Source organism: Typopeltis vanoorti, chromosome 9, assembly GCF_054136105.1.
Source record: "Typopeltis vanoorti isolate ZY-2024b chromosome 9, IOZ_Tvanoo_1.0, whole genome shotgun sequence".
NCBI lineage: Eukaryota > Metazoa > Arthropoda > Arachnida > Uropygi > Thelyphonidae > Typopeltis > Typopeltis vanoorti.
In genome coordinates this window covers 135,566,680-135,590,893 of record NC_143557.1, presented here as the reverse complement: position 1 = coordinate 135,590,893, position 24,214 = coordinate 135,566,680, and the positions used below count along the sequence as shown (strand labels likewise).

General features: G+C 37.6%; 1 protein-coding gene and 1 pseudogene across 5 annotated transcripts in view; one reads left to right on the top strand and one right to left on the bottom strand.

Moving 5' to 3' along the window:
• LOC150103595 (CD109 antigen-like) overlaps nt 1-24,214 on the bottom strand; it is a 716,838-nt gene that overhangs the window by 479,955 nt on the left and 212,669 nt on the right. For all 5 annotated transcript variants that reach the window (XM_090397638.1, XM_090397642.1, XM_090397639.1 and 2 more), the window contains one exon: nt 3,255-3,377. In XM_090397638.1, coding sequence (XP_090253764.1) covers nt 3,255-3,377 — 123 coding nt within the window. The remainder of the gene's footprint in view (nt 1-3,254; nt 3,378-24,214) is intronic.
• Nucleotides 8,738-9,371, top strand: LOC150103597 (prostaglandin E synthase 3-like; annotated as a pseudogene).

Genomic DNA, 24,214 nt, shown 5'->3' with positions numbered 1-24,214 from the left:
TTCTTGGGGGGGTCTCCCCTCGATGAGTCTTGATAGACTTTCTGTTTCTTAGGAAGGATCTCCCATGATGAGTCTTTTGACTCCACGTAGGCCTGAATAATAATAATAATAATAATAATAAAATAAATGCTTTGAATTGGCTTTTGCCTATGTATATGTCGACAGATGCCTATGTCTGGGCTAAGGAGAATGGATGTCAATTTAATGTGGCACAATGTAAGGTTATGCATTTTGGGGTGAAAAGATTAGTAGCAGTATATCACATTGATGGAACTGTTCTCCAGGAGATTGATGAGGCCAGAGACTTGAGAGTGTTGGTGGATAGGGAGTTGAAGTTTAGGGGACACATTGCAAAAGTGGCTAAATCAGCTCATCAAATCACTTGGATGCTGAATAATACTTCGACGAGCAGAGACAAGCAAGTTATTGTTCCTCGGTATCGAGCCTTGATAAGACCCCATCTTGGCTACTGTACCCAGATTTGGTCACTTAGGTTTCTTCTTGATGGGGAGGAGGTTGAGAGGATCCAGAGGCGAGTGACCAAGATGATAGCAGGTCTATGGAATGAACTTTATGAGAACAGGTTGAAGATTTGTGTGTTGCAAAAAATTGGTTGATAGGTGGAAAAGGGGAGATATGATTGAGACATTCAAATTGCTGAAAAGTTTCTATAGGATTCATTCATAGGATATTTTTGAGAACAGGATTGGTGGTTGGAGGACTAGGGGATATCAATGGGAGCTGGGCAAGAGTGTGGTTAGCAAGGGTGTTAGAACTAGGTTTTTTACTTTTAGAGCGGTGAATGAGTGGAATAAGCTGCCAGAGTCTGTTGTGGGTGCTATGACAGTGAATGAGTTCAAGGCAAAGTATGATAGATACTGTGTGAATGTTGAATAGTTGTGATGGACATGACGTTTAGGGCCTTCCTCGATGAGTCTAAGGACTCCTTGAAGTCGCCCATAATAATAATAATAATAATAATAATATTATTATTATTATTATTATTATATGGTATATATGCAGTGCTAATTTTGAAACAAACTTTGCTATATCCTTTCTTTCATGCTTACATGGTGATCAGAATACATTTTGGAAAATTATGGAGACAACTACCATGTTAGTGCAAAACTTTAGTTTAATATCACAGTATGATGAGATGTGTGTGTGATAAAAGGACCTCGCAGATGAGTCTTTGACTCCATGAGGTCTTGGGGTAATAATAATAATAATAATAATAATAATATAAACTAGAATGAACACTCGATGTTTCGACCTTCATATCAAGGTCATCATCTGGAGCATACACATATATACAGAGAAACAAGCTGCACTACAATCTACATGGTTTACTAATGTTACTGACCAACCGTTACAACAATTATTGGCCTGACCTCTGGCAAAAAAAAAAAAAACTTTACTACATCAAAGCTAGAGTCCTATTATTATTATCTATTAGGTTACAAAATTAAATTGGGCTGGAGAGCAATATGTTATATATATATATATATATATATATATATATATATATATATATATATATATATATATATATATATATATATATATATATATATATATATGTATTTGTATGCAGATTTACTCAGTTTAACAACATGTTTATTAATTTAATTTAAATGACTTAAACACCGATTATAATAAAGAATAAGGTTTAATGAGGACACTACTAGATTTGTTGGTAAACCAACTTCTTCAGGTGTCAAAGTACAAAGAATTATACAAAATAATCTGACAGAAACATTACATAATAACAATGACAGATCTACTAGAAACTGTAGTACAGTTTAAATTGGAGTCTGCGCTACAGTTCCAGCTGTATGTTTATGCATGCATGTGATATCGCAAATACACACCAGCACTGGACAGCAGAGCTGTATGAATCAGGTAAACTGTAGCTAAGGCTGCTATTCATGTGGATTGAATTGAGGGTAATTTCTTTAGACTCAGGAATATGTCTTTCAAGTTCATCATAACATTTGTGAATATTAGAAGTTTCAGACCAGTCTATTTGATGTTAGCGGCCTTCATCAGAGTTTATAGAAAACAAGACGTGGCTGGCGAGAGCGCTGTCTCGGATTCTGTTATAGGATATGTCTCTTTTGTGCTCTTCAACATGGAGAAGGATAGATTTATCAGTCTATCCATAGTAAGGTTTTCCACAATTACAAATAATCTTGTATACGCCTGGGAACTGAAGATGGTGATGTTTTTCTTTAGGTTGACTAAGGATAGAATGGAGTTTAGGAAAAGTAGGAAAATATGTTTTGATGTTGAGCTTTTTTAAAATTTTAGCCAGTTTGGGGGAGGGAACTAATGAAAGGCAAGGAGATGTAAGCTCTGGGGGTAGTAGAATCTTCATTAGTTAGTCAATAATGGCAAAAAAGAAATTTCTCAATACTTTTTGAAGTAAAACCATTATTAAGAAAGGTCCTTTTGAGGAAATTGAGTTCATTTTGAAGCTCTACATCATCTGATAATAAGGATCTGGCCCAATGTGCAGGGGTGGAAATAATGCCAAATTCTGTGGAGGGTAGTGGTGAGAGGATGCATGGAAGTATCTGTCTATATGTGTTGGCTTCCTAAAGATTGAAATTTTAATATTATCAGAGTACCTTGTAAGTTTTATGTCTAAAAAAGGAAGACAATTGTTAGTTTCTAGCTCATAGGTGAATTTGATCTTGTGATGAAAGTTATTTAGATGATCCAGAAAAACTTTGAGGTTATCTAGGCATTGTTCCGATATAAGAAAAACATCATCAATATAATGGAGCCATATTTTAGGTTTTTTATATTGATGATGTTTTTCTGCAACTTGTTTCTCTGTATATATGTGTATGCTCCAGATGATGATCTTGATATGAAGGTCTAAACATCGAGTGTTCATTTTGGTTTATATTAAACTAAAGTTTTGCTCTAACAAGGTAGTTGTCTCCATAATTTTTCAAAATGTAAACTTTGCTATAGCAATTCTTGTGCAGTTAAAAAGAAACGATAAAGGGGAGAAAAAAATCAACAGAGAAAACCATAAAACTAAATTATCAATGCAAAATAATATTAAAGACACAAAAAACAAGAATCTCTAGTGAGATTAATCATTTTCAGCAAGAGTTTTCAATATACCATTTAACAGACTAACTACAATCAAAAATCACCCACAGTTGAAAATGGATTACCAAATTTGAAATAATAAATAAAATAAAATAATAAATATATATATATATAACTACTATACTTACCAAGATTAGTTTGACGTGATAACCAGCGTCTCATAACAGTTCGATTAGGATCCAGCATGAATACATCTACTGCTTCTGGAAAGGCCTTTAAGTCTGTAGTAATAGGAATAGCTCTGAACTGAACTGTAAAAGAAAAAAAGCTCTAGATCATTTTCTGATTTCTACATTCCACAAAGACTATTAACTGATTTATAATTGTCAGTCATTTACCTTTAAATGGCTGATTTATTTAAGGCAAGAACTGAAAATGATGTGAGGTAATCGACTAGGCTGTTTTAGATGAGATGGTAGCACAAATGGAAAAAAAAACTTGAAATAATAATAAAATACTGTTTTTAAGTGATAGTTTATTACGTCTAAAAAAAAAAATCATTATCATTATTACATGGACATCTCCACAGAGTCTAAAGACTCTTCACAGGAAACTCACACTAACCAGAATGCCCATCTTATCATGTTACTCTTTTTAACCTTGTTCACCAACAGAGTACTCAAGACCTCTGGCAACAAATCGTAATCATTCATTACTCTCCAAGCTGTAATGATATAATGCATAAACTTGCTAGAACTTCTTGGTGCTGATGCCAACACACTGCATACTACCACACTGTCTTTGGTCTATTTTACAGCAGAGTATTGTGCTCCTGTGTGGCTGAACAGCGCACATGCTTCTTTAGTTGACGTCCAGCTGAATCAAACTATGAGGATGATCTCTGGAGCTCTAAGATCTATTCCTGGCTACTGGCTCCCAAATTTCAGTAATATAGCTCCTGCCTCATTTTGCAGGACCCAAGTCTTAAGCAAATTATGGGCAAAAATAATTGGAAACAGTTCCTTGCCTATCCACCAAGGCATTTCCTTCCTTACCTCACAAAGATTGAAATCCAGGCCCTGCCTGCAGGAGTGCAATACAAATGAACAACCAGAACTTCAACCTATGCAAGTCATGTGGAGAGTATTGGCTTCAACACACTTCCAATCTTCAAATTCCCATTTCAAATCCAACATTTCATCTGGAAGGCTTTGATTTTCCCAGACATATATGGACCACTTTAAATCAGATCAGAACGGGACATGGGAGATGTAAGCATCTCTTGCATAAATGAAACTGGTCCGATACTCCAAACTGTGAATGCAGAAGCGGGATCCAGACTATCAATCACATTGTGCTTGAGTGTCCAATCTACTCATTCTCAGGTACTAAACAGGACTTTTTTAAACTGATCCCAGAATCCATTGAGTGGATCTGGGATTTAAGGATTAAGCTCTGACTCCTGATTCTTAATTTTGATGTTTAATCATTTCAACCTATTGCACCCCTTTTAATGTTATTTTTACAATTCTTTTTATGTTGTTTTATGTAATATGTATGTAATATCCTGAGACCTGTACATCATACACTAAATAAATAAATAAACACTCCAAGCAAAAAAAAAAAGTATCCTTATGACCATGTTAATCACACCTTTGATGATCTCTTGTTATCTCCCATCAAGTCATTTATTGAAAACTTTCTTTCATATGTACTCTGTAAAACCTTTTTAGTAACTTACATCAACTAAATGTTGAAACCACCTGCAAACGTTCAGTCTATCCTCATAGGAGAATAGGGTTTATCCTGACGTCTGTGTAATTTTTTTTGTTGGCCTGGTTGGCCGAATGGTTAGCGTATCTGTTCTCCAGTCAAAAGGCTGTGGGTTCGAATCCCGCCGTGGGCATGGATGTTTGTGATTGTCTGTGAAAATACTAGTGGTGGTGGTGGTGGTGGTGGTGGTAGTAGATAGCATTGGTGTAGATGAGGATGGTAGTTGTGGTTTGCTATAGAATTATAATTCGCTGTAATTGTAGAGTAGGTGCCCTTCCTCAATCAGTATTTAGACTCCTTGGAAATGTCACATAATAATAATAATAATAATAGGAGCACTCCATACACCAGCTACAATTTTGGTCACTCACCTCTGAATCCTTTCCGTCCATTCTATATCACCAAGAAACTCAAAAGAACAAATCTGTGCATAGTCCAAATGTGGAAAATCAAAGTCTTATTAAGAGGTTCCTTATTCCTACTTGTCAGTGTGTTTTTAACAAACAAATTATATTTTGACCTAATTTACCACCTTTTGTGATATATCCCTCTCATTCTCTAAATCCCAAGCCACATCAATTTCCTGCAGTGCAATCACAATGTAATACATAGCTTGTAATCTCTTAAATCTAAAGTGCTGGCCTGGTTGGTCAAGCAGTTAGCATATCTGCTCTCCAGCCAAGAGGCTGTGGGTTTGAATCCTGTCAAGGGAATGGATGTTTGTGATTGTCCTTCCAACTCTTTGTAGAAAAGGGCATCTGCAACCCTACCACTTCTACTATCAATTGCAGTTGGCCCCCTGCCAAGAGCTGTAAAACTAGGTAAGAAACCACTGGACAAGGAGTCCAGTGGCACTCACAGCAGTACTGGTTGGGGGGGGGGAGCCTCATCCAGGCACCAAGGGATAAAACAAAATCTAAAGTTCATACATCATACTTTACCAATGATGGTTATCATGGACTGTTAACCATTATCCTATACCCACATTGTCAGTCTAGTCAAATCATTCAGCACATTATTAACATAGATCATCATTAGAAATGATTGTCCTTCCAACTCTTTGTAGAAAAGGGCATCTGCAACCCTACCACTTCTACTATCAATTGCAGTTGGCCCCCTGCCAAGAGCTGTAAAACTAGGTAAGAAACCACTGGACAAGGAGTCCAGTGGCACTCACAGCAGTACTGGTTGGGGGGGAGCCTCATCCAGGCACCAAGGGATAAAACAAAATCTAAAGTTCATACATCATACTTTACCAATGATGGTTATCATGGACTGTTAACCATTATCCTATACCCACATTGTCAGTCTAGTCAAATCATTCAGCACATTATTAACATAGATCATCATTAGTAACTATTTTCCTCCTCAGTTTAACATCTTAAGAAAACAACTAGATATTCTCCCACAAATCATTCCCAATATCATTACAAATTGAACAGCAGCAATTGTGGAACACCATCTACCTTCTCTTCGATTCAACTCTAACATATATATCTTCCCTTCTCTTATTCATTGATATCTGTCCATCAGCCATTCTCTTATTCATATGTTACTAGCTTCATTCCATCCCCATTTGTTCCAGCTTGCATAATAGTATTCCATGTGGTATGCTGTGAAATGCTTTTGCAAAGTCCAGTAATATCTTGGTGTAGCCATTTCCTTTATCCAACTCAACTGTCACTTTATTGTAGAAAGTGAGTAAATTACATAGATTGTAATCTCCCAAAGCTAAGCTGCTCCCTGCTATAATATATCGAATTCTTATCCATCCATTCCTGGATTCTGCCCTTAACTAGTTTTTCCCATATTCTTCAATCCTAGTGTACTAATTGGTGTATAATAATGCTATATATTTGTTTTGGAGAATCCTTTATGTAACAAGAGTATCTTGTTCTCATTCCACTATCTTGGGACTCTGCCAATTATGAAACTTAAATTAAACCTCGTTAGAGGAACTGCAATTTCTCTTGTGCTCTGCAGTAAATAACACATAAGTTTACATCTCATTCAATCCCATGGCTGTATTAACACTGAACTTTCTTAATGTCCTAAACATCTCCAGCTCACCTACCTCTATTCTCAACTGATCTCCATCACATCAGGACATATTATCTCCACCTGGTTGATATACTCAAATGTGATCACTCAGTATTTCAGCTATTTCCTCTACTTCTCTCACCTCACCACCATAAGAATCATTAACATTATTTTTCTATAATCATTCCTTCTTACACTTATCATGCAGTAAAAGGACTCTTTGAGATTTCCTTTGGCTAATTTGCTCTCATAGTGCAATTTTGCATTCCACACCATTCTGGGTACACTTCAACCTGGGTGTTATACTGCTTGTGAGCCTGCTGTTTACCTTTTTCCTTTATATTTATATCCTCCATAACATTTTCTTTTTTTGAACTCCTGCTCAATTTATCCTCCTGATCGAACGAGTATACAGTGTGTTCTTTCTGATAAAGTCTGATATTACTTTCTTCAAACATCTCTTGACCATTTCCCATGCACCGCATTACTGACATCCTTCCCTTGCACCTTTTATGATAAATGATATACTGCTCCAAGCTGCCTCCAGAGTTTGTCATAATCACCACATTTGTAATTCCACATATACCCCTTCTGAATTGAAATTTCCACATACTTAGACACAGCCTAGATCAAGACTGCATGATCATTCTGAATAATTAGAAGTGAAATGGTTACCTTGGTTATGGATAAATTTCTTGATGCTCTCGCCAGATTCAGTACTCAAAAACCCTGGGTCCCTTCTATTATGTGCTGTTTTATGTTACTCTCTGTTAGGTGCATAAATTCCATTTTCTTCCCTCTATGTGCACTTTCATCATCTTTTCAGCCCCCCCCCACCAACATATGAGGGTGGGGGGGGCTGAAAAGTTCTGATAAATACCTCAGTTGAGGTTATACCTCAATTCCTTCGTGATGATTATCACAACTTATAGTACACCCTTGTATGTCCCCATAGGTGCCTCAAGTACCCATAATAATTGCTTGGCCTATACGCATTCTGCTAATCTGTTGATGCATGGCATCCACATCTTTCACACATCTTGGCATACAGCAATAACCAACTATATAGTTTGTCCTGTTGGCTTATATCCTAACAACTTCAAATACACTACTTTACTCATCTCTTTCTTTCTACTGATCTTCTATTATATATTGCATACATGCATATGCTATAAAATTTAGACTGCATTACTATATTCTATATGAAGTTCAGTACAGATACTAATGATATCCAAGACAGAAGTAGCAAATTATAGGCCAATCAGTATATCAGGAGTGGTGGTTAAGGTTCTGGAGAAATTGATAAAAATTAGAAGTCAGCAGTGGGTGAACAGAAATATGATACTTGATAAGGGGAAACATGGTTTTGTGATGGGTAGATCTTTATATAATAAAGTAACAGTAGATTGGATAAAAGAAATCCTTACTCGGTAATACTGCTGGCATGTTTTCTTTACATGTTTTTTACATTTCTTTACATTTTTTTGCAAAGGCATTGGAAAGGATTCTACACTCTGTTGCATAAAGTGGAGCAAATGGGAATGGATATGAAGTTGGTAATTTGGATTAGAGAGTGGCTGATCAACAGATATGAATGAGTGGTTTATGGAGGAGCTGAGTCCAGGAGAAGGCAGGTGACTAGTGTTGTACCTCAGAGCTCACTACTTGGTCCTCTATTGCTTAATTTGTAAAATTAATTTATTCAGCACCCTCCTGGAAACTACTTTCTAAGACATGACCAGCTCTACCTGAAAAGAAAATCATTTAAAAATTGGATCAGCAGTTCTTAAGTTTTAAGTGTGCGTTGTTCAGAAGACGTGATCTTTCTGTTCGAAAGAGTGGTGACTTGTAAAGAAAACATGCCTGGATCTGAATGCGAAGAAAGGCTCCTGCCACCTCCTGTTTTATGGGCACAGAGAAAAGATTTGCTGTACATAAAAATAGCATTAGAAGATTGTAAAAATCCAGCAATAAAACTGGAAAATGATAAATTGTTCAAATTAAGGGGATATTAAATAATGGGGAATAATGTTTATATCGCCGAAATGAAGCCTATTGGCTCTTTATATTTAAATAACGATAAATTGTATTTTAGAGGTAAAGGAGGAACAGAAAACACTGAACATGAAGTTACATTGGAGTTCCTGGGGGAAATCAAGCCAGATGAGTCTGTTGTCAGAGAAGGGATACGGAATTTGTACTTAAAAAAAACAGAACAGGGGCCTTACTGGAGTAGACTTCTAAAAGATGATAAAAAGCATCATTGGTTAAAAGTAGATTTCAACAAGTGGAAAGATGAAGATGATTCGGATGGTGATTTTACAGGAAATTCAGATGGGAGGTCTGAATAGTGGTAACAGTGGTGACTTGGGAGATTTAGATGGTGAACCAGATAGTGATGATGAAGAGTTACCAGACCTTGAGTGATGATCCCAAAGTTCTCTTTTGTAATAATTTGTCCACTTATTATCATTTATTCATGTAGATGGTATAAAATATACCAAAATACAAAATATATGCCGTAATTTGATTTTTCATGCTTTAAAAAAAAAAAAAAATGAGGCTGACTTGGTTGGTTGAGTGGTTAGTGTATCCGCTCTCCAGCCAAAAGGCTGTGGGTTTGAATCCTGCTATGGGCATGGATGTTTGTGACTGTCTGTGAAAATACTAGTGATGATAGTTGGCAGTAGATGGTGTTGGTGTAGATGAAGGTAGTTGCAGTTGGTGGAAGAATCATTTATTCATGTAGATGGTATAAAATATACCAAAATATATGCCGTAATTTGATTTTTCATGCTTTAAAAAAAAAAAAAAAATGAGGCTGGCCTGGTTGGTTGAGTGGTTAGCATATCCTCTCTCCAGCCAAAAGGCTGCGGGTTCGATTCTCACCAGAGAGTTGTAGGGTAGGTATCCTCCCTCGATAAGTCTTTGGACTCCCTGCAGGTGTTATGTAATAATAACAATAAAAAAACAGATAGATACAGAAAGAAATTTGTGTTTTATTATACATCTAGTATAGATTTTTGAAGTTTGGAAATAAGACACCTTGGAAGTGAAATTTTAAAACTATTCATTGACATCAACAAAAGAAAAATAAATTGCACGTAAACATAGGATAAGTTGGAGCTGAAAATTTAATAACACTATTAAAATTAAGGTAAACAAACATAAATTGCACATATGTAAAAATTGCACATAAAATAGTAGATAATGATCAGTAATATTAAAAACAATCCTAATGAGAAGGATGAGCCTGGTGTGCTGCTGCTACCAGTTTATTGATATTTGGCTCTATATGTGTCAGCAGCATTCTTAAATCACTGCAATCAGCTATTTGCAGTTGGTTTCTGTTTTTAGTTAAAAGATTTGTGACCATACTGAACCCGCCTTCCACTAAATATGATGATGATGGAAATGCGATTAAAAACATTTTTACTACACCCACAATCCAGGATAAAGTATCTGCATCTGCTTTTGCAACCAGAACTGTTGGTACTTGTTTTTTAATTATAATTTCAATTAATCATTCGTTGTTACTTCTATCAGTTCTTCTTGTAATTGTAAAGATTCTTTTATATATGTACTTGAAAATGGATCCAAAATCCAATCAGGTATTTTCATTTAAGAATTTGTTAACCATGTTCCCGTCGATATGGATAAAATACATCACTCCTCTACACTTAGTATCCATCACATATTTCAATGTAATATCAATGGTATTACAATTTTAATATGCACTTCGTATCCATGGTAACTTGGATGTATATACATCCTGGCCTGTTAGGTGGTTAAATTGTTGGTTGAAATCACAATGGAGAGCCTCCAAGGGCAGACAATAGCTGAGCACGTCTTCATCACATTTTTCTGCTGTTGATAAATTTCGAAACTGGCTGAATTCTCCTCGTCCTAAGTTTCGTTTGTACAGGACAAGTTTTGATACAAACATAGAAATAACAGCTTTGTTTTTATTAAATGCAACTCATTTCCTTCGAGCTGTAGATTTGTTTCATTAAATTTGTTAAACAAGTCAGTTAAATGTTTTGTTTTGCTTGTAATTGTTTGTACTTTTTTTTCTATTTATTTAACGGAATTTATTAATTGAATAATTAACGATTACGCTACTTGGCAGTAAGGAATGATGGCATATTCAGCTGCAGTTGCAAGTGGCGTATCGCCAAGTCCTCCGCCATTTAAGAACTCGATTATAAGAAATATCATAAGGAACTTTGTGGCATGCAGTACTTGTGGCATGTATGCATCTCGAGAATTAGATATGTGGCTTGTTAAAGAGAGCAGAGAGTGTATGTGTGCAAAATGCAGGCAGTGGGAGGAAAAAAAAAAAAATGGCGGCCGCATTGTCATTCCATGATTTTAATTTGGATTTCAGTCATTTCGTTAAGTGTGAGGTCTGTTATATGTATTCCTTCGATTACACAAATGATTTGTGGATGTTTAGTGCGGATGGAAGAAGGGTGTGTGTGAAATGTGACCTGAACGAGGAATTGATGAATGAGAATATGAAGTTGATGACAGAAAGTGCTAGTACCGATTGTGTCGCGAGTGCACGTTTGAAAGAGGAGAATGGTGAGAAAGACAGGCAAAAAAATGTTAAAAAATCAGGAAAAAAGAAAAATAGCGATTTGACAACCGTAACGGATGTTAAAAGGGATGAAAGTGAGGCGGAAAGAAACGAAATTGAGAGAACGAATGAAAGTAGAAATGGCGTGATGCAGAAATCGCAAGTAAAAAAAATTGAAAGAATGAATGATAGCGAAAAAAGAATGACTGATGGCGAAAGTTGGATGCATGTTGGAACGAAAGTACTGAACCAAAGAAAGATGAATGACAGTAAAAGTGAGAAGAATGATAGCGAAAGTTGGACGCATGTTAGTCCGAAAGTACGGAAACAAAGAAAAATATGTGAGAGTGAAAGTGAGAAGAATGATAGTGAAAGTTGGACGTATGTTGGACCGAAAGTACGGAAACCAAGAAGGATGAATGAGAGGGAAAGTGAGAAGAGGGGGTCTAGAGTTAGAAAGTTAGAAAGATTTAATGATAGAGAGAGAATGTGTCGCGAGGTTCGGAAGGTGAATTGGATTGGATGAAGCAAGAAATGAAATGGATGCGAAATTAAATTAAGAGAATTCAGGTCAAAACAATTAAAATAAATCATGATGGCATGAAAGAGTTAACAAAAGATGAGCGAGTGGTGTTGTATGGCGACTCCATTATTAAAGGTGTGCTAGAGGATAAAATGCACAAGGTATGTTTTCCAGGCGGTAAAATGAGTAGAGTGATTGAGGCATTGAATATGAGGCGGGAACGAGCAAAAGAGTTAATTGTATTAATTGGTACAAATGATTTGAGAGAGAACAAAGAGCATGTCAATATGAATGTCAGGAGACTGCTTGGAAAGATAAAGGAGAATAGTGTGACAGGAAGGGTAGTCAGTGTGTTGCCTAGGTATGATTGTGGTGAAATGAGGCGGAGAGCAAGGATTATGAATGATATTCTGGCTGAAATGTGTGAGGAGATGGGAGTACAGTTTGTTAATGTGTGGAATGAGTTTGAGGGACGAAGTGAACTGTATGGGAGCGATGGACAGCATTTGAGTGGTTATGGTGTGAGTCGCTTGGAGAGACTGCTGCTGGAAAGTAGAGAAGTGAATAGAGAGAATGAATCAGATCGAGAGGGGAGTGATGTGGAAGAGAAGGAGAGTAAGACAGGAGAGATTGGAGAAGTGGAAATGAATGGGGAAGTGAGTGGTATGAGTATAGAAAATGAGAGAATGGGTGTGCAAGAGGAGCAAGGAAACAGGGAGGCTCAGGGTGGACAAGGATACACAGTGTGAGAAAGGTGGATGCTCCAAGAGGAGGTGAGAGCATGTGAAGGCAGGAAAGTAATGGGATGATCAGGGATCAAAAGGAAACAGATGGAATTGCAAAGGGTTCTAAAATGAAGAAGCAGAAAGGGAAATGGCCCCAGTCCAGCATGGAGAGATCACATCGAGTGAGTGGTATCAGTGGAACTAGCTGTAGATCCAGAAATGAGTTGTTGTGTTTGTATACCAGTGCTAGAAGTATAAGAAACAAGGCGGATGAAATGGTTGCACTAATTGCGTCTGTGCACCCAGAGATTGTCGGAATAAGTGAGACATGGTTAGATGAGGATGACAACCTGACAGGAATAGAGATGGAAAGGTATGATGTGTTTCGTGAGGATAGAAGGGGTAAAAAGGGAGGGGGGGGTGCTATTGATGATAGAGAAAGAGTTATGTCCATACAAGGTAGAGATGCAAGAGGGAAATGGGGCCAGTGGTTTTGAGGCAGTATGGTGTGAGATAGAGGTGAATAGAATCAAATACTTCGTGGGATGTTGTTATAGACCTGGTAATGTGGATGGTGGTGATAGTGAAATGTATAGTCAAATAAGCCAAGCAAATAAGAAAAGGGTGATCATTATGGGTGATTTTAATTATGGCAATATAGACTGGAATGAAGAGATAGCAACTGGAAGTAAAGAAAATGAGTTTCTTGAGTTTTTGAGGGATAACTACCTCAGACAGTATATAACAGAGGGCACAAGAGGATTAAGGGTCTTGGATTTGGTCATCTCATCAGAGGATGTAATTATAAATGAGGTATCAAATCATCCACCAATTGGTGAAAGTGACCATGAGGTGATTACTTGGGTGGTTGCCAGCAGTGCAAGGACCCCTGTGAAAAAAGGGTATATGTGGAACTACAAGGGGGGTGATTATGAAGAGCTCAGGAGACAGCTTGCTGGTGTAGCATGGAATGAGGAGTTAGCTGGAAAAGAGATCAATGCAGCTTGAGGGATTATCAAAAAATATTTAGTAGATGCAATGTCTAAATGTATACCATGGGTGAGAAGGTTAAATAAGGTAGGTGTGAGATGGATGAATAAAGAGATTAAGCATGCAATACAGAGAAAAAGGGCATTGTGGAGGCAGCATAAGAGAAGTGGAAGTAACCAATTTCATGAGGTCTACAAAGACCAGGCAAGGAGGGTGACTTGGTTGGTGAGAGTAGCTAAAGAGAGGTATGAACGGCAGTTAGATAATGAAGCTAAAAAGAATCCTAGGGAGTTCTTTCGATATGTAGCCAGCAAAAGAAAAAATGATTATGGAAGGATGACATTGATTGGAGGAAATGGTATAAAGACAGCTGTTGCAGAATGTGTGGTGGAGATACTTAATGAGCAGTTCATAAAGATCTTTCAATCTTGTGAATGTGACTTCATGGAGAGATTAAGAGCAGTTGATAATGGGGAGGAGAGACTGACTGTAAGTGAGCAAGATGAGTTTGTGGAGTTGAGTAAACTAGATGTAAATAAGGCTGTGGGACTTGATAATATATTACCGCGTATTCTGAAGGAATGTGCCAGAGAGTAGACACCTGCCTTGACATATTTTTTTAATACGAGTCTTGCACTCGGTCAAGTCCCTAAAGAGTGGAAGGAAGGCAAGATTGTGCCACTTCATAAAGGAGGTGATTGAACTCAAGCATCAAACTATAGGCCTATCTGTGTGTCAGGTGTTGTGGTTAAGTTCTTGGAGAAGCGTGTGAGAACTAGGATCCAGAGTTGGGTTGACAACAATGGTATAATCTTTGATGGACAGCATGGATTTGCTAAAGGGAGGTCGTGTTTTAGTAATCTACTTACTTATTACAATAAAGTGACTGCTTCCTTGGACAGAGGAGAAGGATACACAGTAATATACTTGGATTTCGCAAAAGCTTTTGATAGAGTACCTCATGATAAGTTGACAGTCAAACTAGAGCAGATGGGGTTGGATATTAGATTAGTGCATTGTATTGGAGACTGGCATCCAGATAGGTATCAACAAGTTGTGTATGGGGGTGCGATATCCAGGAAAAGGAAAGTCACTAGTGGAGTGCCTCAGGGATCTGTTTTAGGGCCATTACTATTTAACCTGTATATTAATGATATTGGCGAAGATTTGGATGGAGATATTCAGTTGTTTGCAGATGATGCAAAGTTGGGACGAAGCATAAAGAGTAGTGAAGATGTTGTGGCCTTGCAAGAAGACTTGAATAAATTGAGTGATTGGGCAAGCAAATGGGGATGTGAGTTCAATGTTGCAAAATGTAAGGTTTTAAAATTTGGAAAACAAAGATGGGATGCAGAATTTATGCTTGGTGAGAATATATTGTTGGAAGTAGAGGAAATAAGAGATCTGGGGGTGATAGTGGATAAGGATCTAAAATTTACGGGACACATCGCCAAAATTGTGAAGACAACACAAAGACTTCTGGGAATGATGCAGAGGACACTGACGTGTAGAAGTAGGGAGATTCTTGTTCCATTGTATAAGGCTTTGATTAGGCCACACATGGACTATTGTGCCCAGATTTGGTCACCTGGTTTTCAGAAGGATGAAGAGATGTTGGAAAAGGTCCAAAGGTGACTGACTAAGGTAGTTTCTGACATCTGGAATGTCGAGTATGAGGAAAGATTGAAAAGATGTAATTTGCAGAGTCTAGTGGAGAGAAGGAAGAGGGGAGATATGATAGAGACCTACAAGTTGGTAAGGGGTTGTTATAGGATCAATGGTGGAGAAGTTCTACAGAGAATAGTGGGAGATCAGGGGAAAACCAGGGGTCATCCCTGTAAGATGTATAAAGAAGGTGTGAGTAGGGGAGTGAGAGGCAGGTTTTTTCGTGCAGAGTTGTGAATGATTGGAATGCCTTGCCTGAGAATATGGTGTCTGCAAAGAGTTTGAATGCGTTTAAAACATGGTATGATGAGCTCTTTGCGTGATAAAAGGACCTCCCAGATGAGTCTTTGACTCCATGAGGTCTTGGGGTGGTAACAGTAATAGTAATAAATCAGAATTCTGCAGGACTAAACTAAATAACTGCGGCAGTAAATTTGGTATGAAAATCAGCGATAAAAAACAAGACTATGAAAACATACAAGAATATTGAATACATTAACTGCAATTTAATGGAGAATCTATAGAATAAATAAGAATATACAGATCAATAACTTGCAAACAGTAAATAACATACAGATCAAGCTGATGTTGAGAGTTTGCAGGATGATTTAAATAAGCTCTCCAATTCAACGTGGAAAAGTGTAAGGTTATCCATTTTGGGATTAAAAGATTACCGGCTGTGTACCACATTGATGGAACAGTACTCCAAGAGATTGATGAGGCTAGGGACTTAGTGGTGTTGGTGGATAGGGAGATGAAGTTCAGGGGACACATTGCTAAGGTGTCCAAGATTACACATAGGATTACTTGGTTATTGAGGAACACACTAACATCCAGAGATAAAGAGGTTATTATTCCCTTTTATAAAGTGCTGATACTTCCACATTTGGACTACTGTACTCAGGTCTGGTCGTCTGGATTCCTTGGAGATGAGGAGGTTATGTTCAGAGGAGAGTGACTAGATTGGTGAGTGATGTAAAAAATGCTCCCTACATTGATAGATTGGGAGCTTGTGGATTGCAGAGGTTGGTTGATAGGCGAAGAAGAGGGGATATGATAGAAACATTCAAATTACTAAAAGGTTTTTATAAGATTGATGCAGGGTAAATGTTTCAGCTGTGTGATAGTGATGTAAGAACAAGAGGTCATCCCTAGAAATTAAGGAAAATTGTGGTTAATAAGGGTGTGAGAACGAGGTTTTTTGCCTGGAGGGTGGTGAATGAGTGGAATTCATTGCCTGACTCAGTTGTGAGTTCTTTGTCTGTAAATGAATTCAAGAAAAGGTATGATAAATATTGTTTTGCTAGTTTGGGTCTCTCACGATGAGTCTACTGACTCCATGGAGATACCCGTAATAATAATGATAATAAAACATTTCAGCTATTTAGCACCATATATAGTGAAGATGGCAAATTTAATAGAAATAGAAATTAGAAAAACTGGTGTGGTAGGAAGTTAAACAAATTTATATGGAATAAAAGAGATAGTCAAAACACCAACTAGCTGTATACAAGACAGCATTCAAACCAATTTCAACTTATGGATCTGAGAGCTGAGTTAGAAATAAAATAGTTGATCAAAGACCGGAGACCATAGAATTGAATTAAGGGGAAAATTAGGAGTGTGAACCAAGAGCATGAATATCAGAATCATATTAAAAATGAGGAAATTAGAAAACACTTTACATGCAGATTTGGTCATCTGGTTTTCAACGGGACGAGAAAATCTTAGAAAGGGTCCAGAGATGATTGACTAAGGTGGTTTTTAGTCCATGTGTGTAGAGGCGTAAGTGCTGTGAGGACATCATGTTGGAGGCTTAATGGATTGTATAGAGCACTCAGAAAGGATTAAAACAGAATTTAATACTTCCTATATTTCGTCTCAGTCGCTGAGACATCTTCAGGGATTACAAGAAATGTAATGTAACATATACACAAATACCCCACAATACTAAGCCCAACCACGTGGGTGACTCTAAAGTCCTATCTAGGTGGAGCACCCTCTAAGGGCGGTTGCAGGTCGCTTGGAATGTAAGGTGGGATCTCTGATGATAAGTGTTTCCCAAATCTTAGAAAGCTTAATGAAACTGTATTTATTAAGATTTGGATGATTTCTGAGAGCTGCTGCTGATTCTAAAAATAGTCTCTCTTTTTGGAATTTGCTGTGGTGGAGCATGGTGATTTTTTTCCATGAGATCCTTTGGTTGTATCCCAGACATCATCAGCCAGGTCTGACTGACCATAGTCATGGTTGCAGATGTATGATTTGTGTTCCTCTAGGCCAGTGCTTCCCAAACTGTGGGCCATGGCCCCTCAGGGAGCATAGGTTTTGTTGAGGGGAGCCGTGAAATAATGAAAACTAATTTAAACTGTTTTAAGACTAAGTAGATTTTTTTTATCTTAAAAGAAACGTATTTAATTTTTATTATTTATTATAATAAAAATATTTTTTTATATTTTTTATATTTTAATGGAAAAAAATCGCGGGTTCACAAATTTAGCTTCCTGCGTATTTCGGCACTTAATGAATATTAGTAACTATATGCTTATTCATATAAGTTTCATTTCAAAGCAGAAATCTAAGAATTGTAGTTTCAAATATTTTACCTGATATTGACTTTTTGTGTACCAGTATTGAAACACATCCATCACATTAAATTGCTATTAAACTTCTTTTAAGTTTTTAATTTTCTTTATTACTAATCGTTTTAAGTTTCATAGGCTTGTACTGCAAATGTACAATAACAATATATCAATCTATATAAAAATATGAGATAGTGTGCCATGTCAAATGTGTATGTAAGATGCTAAAAATGCAATATTTGCATTCGATTTTTGCAATATTCGCTGTGTATGTTTTGTATTGAATATAAATACAATAAATATTATAATAATATATATCTATATTACAATTTTTTTCAGAGGGGGGGGGCATGAAATATTTTAATTTTTCCAAAGGGGGCTCTGACATCCAGAAGTTTGGAAAACACTGCTCTAGGCAGATGGTTGCTGATCTGCCTGTCTGTCCAAAGTATGCCAGCTTGCAGGAACAGGGCATTTTATAAACTCCAGGCACTGAGAGAGGAGGAAGATGATCTTTTGTAGATAAGGGTAGCAAGTTTGTGGTGGGGCTTAAATGCTGTATGCAGGTTGTAATTTTTTTAAATCTGGGCTATTTTTCCCCGATGTGCCACGGATGTAGGGTATGGTGATGGCATTTCTAAACTCTTTCTGAAAAGAAGACCGGGGAATGGGGGAGGAACTGATTATTTTTTTAATACTGTGATCACTGTGGCCATTGCAGAGGAAAGTGTTGTGTATGTAGTCAAGCTCAGTTGTAAGAGTGGTTCCACTGGAACAAAGATTGTGGGCTCTCTCTCTCTCTCTTGGTTAGTGAATTCACATTCACTAACCAAAAGAGAGAAAGTTTGTGAATGTATCTGCCTGTGTGCATAGGTTTTCTATATACAGTGAAGGAAAGTGTACCATTAGGAAGGCATGTAACTAAGGTGTCTAGGAAGGGAAAACAATTGTTCTTTTCCTTTTCCATCGTAAACTGGATTCTTGGATGTAGGCTGTTGAAGTGACTGAGAAAGGAGTCTAATGTGTCTGGGCCATGAGGCCAAATAGAGAACACATCATCTACATATCTTAGTCAGATAGAAGGTTTGAGAGGCTGAGTCTATGGCTTGTTATTCAAAATATTCCATATAAAAATTGGCAAGAGGGAATGGGGGGAGGGAACCCATGGCGGTTTCCTCTATCTGCTTGTAGATTTTCTTCTTTGAAGAAAAATAGCCAGAATTGATTGCAAAGGAAAAGAGATCTAAGATGTCAAAAGAAAAAACGTTTTCTAAGAGTGTTAAGGTATCAATTAAGAGAATATTGGTAAACAGTGAGGAGATGTTAAAGTTTACCAATATGTCTGTGTTATTTAAGATTAGATTTTCTATTAGGGTTTTAAAATGGGTAGAGTTTTTTATATGGGATGTGGAAAGTCCAGTGAGAGGGGAGGTAAGAGAGTTGACTAGCTGTTTTGACAGTTTGTAGCAAGGTGCATTAGTGGCATCTACTATAGGTCTTAGTGGGGAATTAGGTTTGTGAATTTTTGGTAAACTGTATATTCAGGGGGGGGGGGGGGAGACAGAAAGGTGTTTGACTTTTTTCGTAATGTCCGGAGGCCAGAAGATACTTTTTTAAGTAAGTTAAAAAAGTATCTTCCTGGATTCCTTTTTTTAACTTTTTTTGTGGAGGTTAGGAAGTTTCTGTGGTTAAGAAGTTCAATCGAATTCTTTCGGTTTTGTGACCATATTTTTATTAAAAAAGACTGTTTTTTAAAACTAAACAAGTACTAAAAAACAAACAAGTTTCATTAGTCGTCAGACTAACATCTTCAGGAGTAAAGATAACTAACAGTTTAAAGCACAAACTATAAGAAATTACGAAAAAAACAAGTTCATTTTTTGGTATTATGAACATAAAAAAAGCTTGTAAAAAACCGAATAATAGATCTATACAACCATTAATACATGTTAACTGGAAACAATGCTATTTGATGTCACGTTGTGTGGTTCACTTTCACTTTGTCCGAGGACTGAACTGGGTAAATTTTTGATAAACGCTGACCAAATTTGATTTAAAATGAAACCTTGATTTTTGTTGCATTGCTTAGGAATTTTAATCACATTTGCTGCCTCTTTGAATTTTCTTGTTAAACAGTTTTTATCAATGTAGAACATGTTTGTTCTATCCCAGAGTAAATCATGATCAGTAGAAGTTGTGAATGGAAGAAACGGAGTTGGAATCATCATCAACAAGGAGCTGAAGGGTGGAGTCTGCGAGGTGTGCCAGAATAACGATCGGATTATGAGTGTTAAACTTGAGATTGAAGGAAGCATGGCTGTGATAGTGTGTGGATAAGCTCCACAAGTAGGTTGTGATGAGGAGGAAAAAGAGGCATTCTGGAGAGAACTAGACCAGGTAGTAATGGGAATCCCTGATGGTGAGAGAGAGTGATCGTCGGAGCAGACCTGAATTGGCATGTAGGAAGGCGACGAGTGGTGAAGAAAGGATGCACGAGGTTGGAGTAGTGGTGAAAGAAATGAAGAAGGTAAAAGAATCGTAGAGCATGCTGTGGCCTTCGACCTGGCTATAGCTAACGTGTGGTTTAAGATTGGACACCTGATAATAAGAGCAGGGATAGGATGAGTCAGATTGACTATATTATGTACAGAAGGAAATATTTGAAGGAGGTGAAAAACTGTAAAGTGATTAATGGTGAAAGTGTAGCAGCACAGCACAGGTTGGTTGTGGTAGACTGTAATATAAAAGGGGAAAAGAAGAATAGACGGAAGTGGCAGAAAGATAGGAAAATAAAGTGGTGGAAATTGGAAGAGGAAGGTCCAAGGAATGAGTTTAAAGAAAAGGTATTGGAAGGAATGAAGTTACCAGAAGATGTGGATGAATGGTGGGACGTAAATAGTCAGAATATTAGAAAAATTGGAGAAGAGGTGCTCAGTATAACATCAGGAAAGGGGCCACCTGAGGATAAGGAGGCATGGCGGTGGAATGAGGAGGTGCAGTTGGAGATCAGGGAAAAGAAAGAGGCAAAGGAAAAAAAATGGGACATGATTGGAACCAGAGCCGACAAGGAGGCATATAGATTAGCAAAGAAATGTGTAAAGAGAGCTGTGGCGATGGCAGTTGAAGAGGCTTATGAAGTACTGGAGAGAAACGGTGGTGAAGCTAAGTTGTTGAGAATAGCGAAACTAGAGATAAGGCCTTGAAAGACATAACATCAGTTAAGCAGATAAAGGATGCCACAGGAGCATTACTGCAAGAGGAGAACAAAATTAGAGGAAGATGGGAAGAATATTTTCGTAATCTACTAAATGAGGAGAATCCAAGAGAGAGGTGTGAGGATGGAGAAGCAAACGAAGGATCGGTGCAGGACATAAGCAGAGAGGATATGTATTGGGCACTGAGAAAACGAAGAACAGAAAGGCTGTGGGGGCAGACCAGATATGTGGAGAAGCTTGGGCAGCGAGGGCATAGACATGTTATGGGATCTGATGAAGAAAATAGCCCAGCCAGGAAAAGATATCAGAGGAATGGAGGAAAAGCATTCTCATCCCAATCTACAAGAGAAAAGGAGCTGTTCAAGATTGTGGCAACTATAGAAGGATCAAGCTGATGTCACACACGTTGAAGATATGGGAAAGAGTAATTGAAGGAAGGATACGGCGGGAAACAAAAATTGGTGATGAGCAGGTCGGATTTATGCCAGGAAGAGGGACAGTGAATGATTTGCACTAAGGCAATTGATGGAGAAATATAGGGAGATGCAGGTGGAGCTACATATGGTGTTTATAGACCTGGAAAAGGCAAACGACAGAGTCGCCAAACAGGAGGTATGGAGGTGTATGAGGAAGAAGGGAATGTTGGAAAAGTACATGAGGTTGGTGAAGGAGATGTATGAGGGAGCGAAAACTCAGGTCAGGTCTAGTGTCAGCATGACAGAGGGGTTTCCCATTGTCGTAGGGCTCCATCAGGGATCAACTCTGAGCGCCTACCTCTTTGATCTGGTCATGGATGTACTAGTGGAGAACGTCAAGAAGGAGGCGCCAGGGAGCATGATGTTTGCCAATGATATTGTTTTTTGCAAATCATCCTGAGAGATGCTTGAAAAAGAACCTGGAAAGTGGAGAAAGATTTGGAGGAGAGAAATTATTGGAGGAGAGAGGCATGAAAACTAACCGGGTAAAGATCGAATATATGTCAACGGGGAGTGACGAGGATATGATCATATGACTCCAGGGTGAAAGGTTAACTTCAGGGAAGAAATTCAAGTACCTTGGGTCAGTTGTCGAGAGGAATGGTTACCTGGATGAGGAAATACAGCACCAAATAACATGCGGCTGGATGAACTAGAGGAAGATGAGCGGGGGTCCTGTGCGACAAGAGAGTGAGTTGTAAGGTGAAAGGAAAGCTGTATAAGATGGTGGTGAGGCTGGCGATGCTCCATGGTGCAGAGACGTGGCCTATAACAAAAGCACAGAGAGGAAGTGGAGGTGGCAGAGATGTGGATATTGAGATGGATGAGTGGTGTGACAAAGAAGGACAGGATAAGGAATGACTACATCAGAGGGACGATCAAGGTGGGACTGATTGGTAAGAAGGTACAAGAAAGCAGGCTGAGGTGGTTTGGTCATGTAGAGAGAAGGAGTGAAGAGTATGTTGGTAAATGAGTGGAGTATATGGAGGTGGAGACCTACATAGCAGATGCCACAGGAACAGTGAATATTGTGAACTCCTGGTTTTTTTATTGGGTGATGTGGAGGTTTCGGAGGATGAAGAGATTTTGATATCTTTTCAAGTGGTAGGAAAGTCACTTTTATGTTGTACTTGTAGAGAAGTTTGGCTAATTTATCTGTGACATTCTTAATATAAGGAAGGGTGACTGTGTTCTTGAAGTCTTGTTTATTTAAGTTTCTTGTAGGTGCTGTATTGAGAATTTTCTTAATTAATTTAGTTTTGAAACCATTCAGTTGTAGGATCTGTGTTAAGTATTGTATTTCTTCTTTCCGCTTTTCTTCTGTACTGGGGATGCTGTATGCTTTATCCCTTAAGGGGTTTTTATGAGGCCTATTTTTTGCTTGGGGTGGTGGTGTGAGGAAGCCTGAAGGAATCTTCCTGTGTTTGTCGGCTTTCTATAAATGGAAAACGATAATCTGTTTTTTATTTCATTTATTTCTATAAGGATGTCTAGGAAAGGAAGTTTTTTATTTTCTTCTAGTTCCAGAGTAAATTTTATGTTAGGATGTAAGTCATTAAGATAGTCTTTAAATGCAATCAGTTCTAGTGCTGTTCCTGGCCAAATGATGAAGATGTTGTCCACATAGCAGAGCCAAATTTTTGGTTTGATGTGCCAGTTTTGTAGAGCATTATTTTCAAAATTTTCCATGTGGAGGTTTGCTAGAACTGGTGAGAGGAGGGTGAACCCATTGCTAGTCCTTCTTTTTGTTCCCAGAGTTTGTCTTGGTAAAGGAAGAATGTGTTTTTTATGCAACGTTCGTAGAGCTGTACAATGTCTGGTGAGAAGAGATTTTCTAGGATGTTTACTGTTTCATTTCTTGGAATCATTGTGAAAAGGCTAACCACATCTAAACTCGCTAATATGTCTGAAAGATCGAAGTGTATATCTTTTACTTTCTCTATGAACGATGGTGTTTTTCCTATATGTGGTAAAGTTTGTAAATGCTTTGCCAGATTTGAGGTAGGAGAATCCCTTCCATCTACTATCGGTCTTAGTGGTACATCTCGTTTATGAATTTTGGGAACTCCATATATTCTAGGAACTAATGGGTGTTTTGATTGTAAATTTCTTTTTAGTTCCTCAGACCAATTTGGTATATCCTTGATAAGTTCATTGGTTTTGTTGTGAGTTCGCCAAGTGGGGTCTCTATCTAATGCTGTATAGGTGTTGGAATCTTAAAGAAGGCTTTTCATTTTTTCGTTATAATCATATGAGTTTAAAATCACTGTTGCATACCCTTTGTCTGCATTGATTATAACTATGTTTTTGTCTGATTTGAGTTTATTAAGGGCTGCAAATTCCGTTTTTTGTAGGTTTTTTGGTGGTAATTTGCAATTTACCATATTTTCCGGTGTATAAGATGCACTTTTTTACCTTAAAAAATCATCTTAAAAATGAAGTGCATCTTATATAATGAAGGTAAAGATTGTACTTTAAATGATACTTTAAAGTTTAGGGTTTTTTCCAGAAAATTGTATTAAATTTCTTGGGTACATCTTATACATAGGAGCGCCTTATACACCGGAAAATACGGTAATA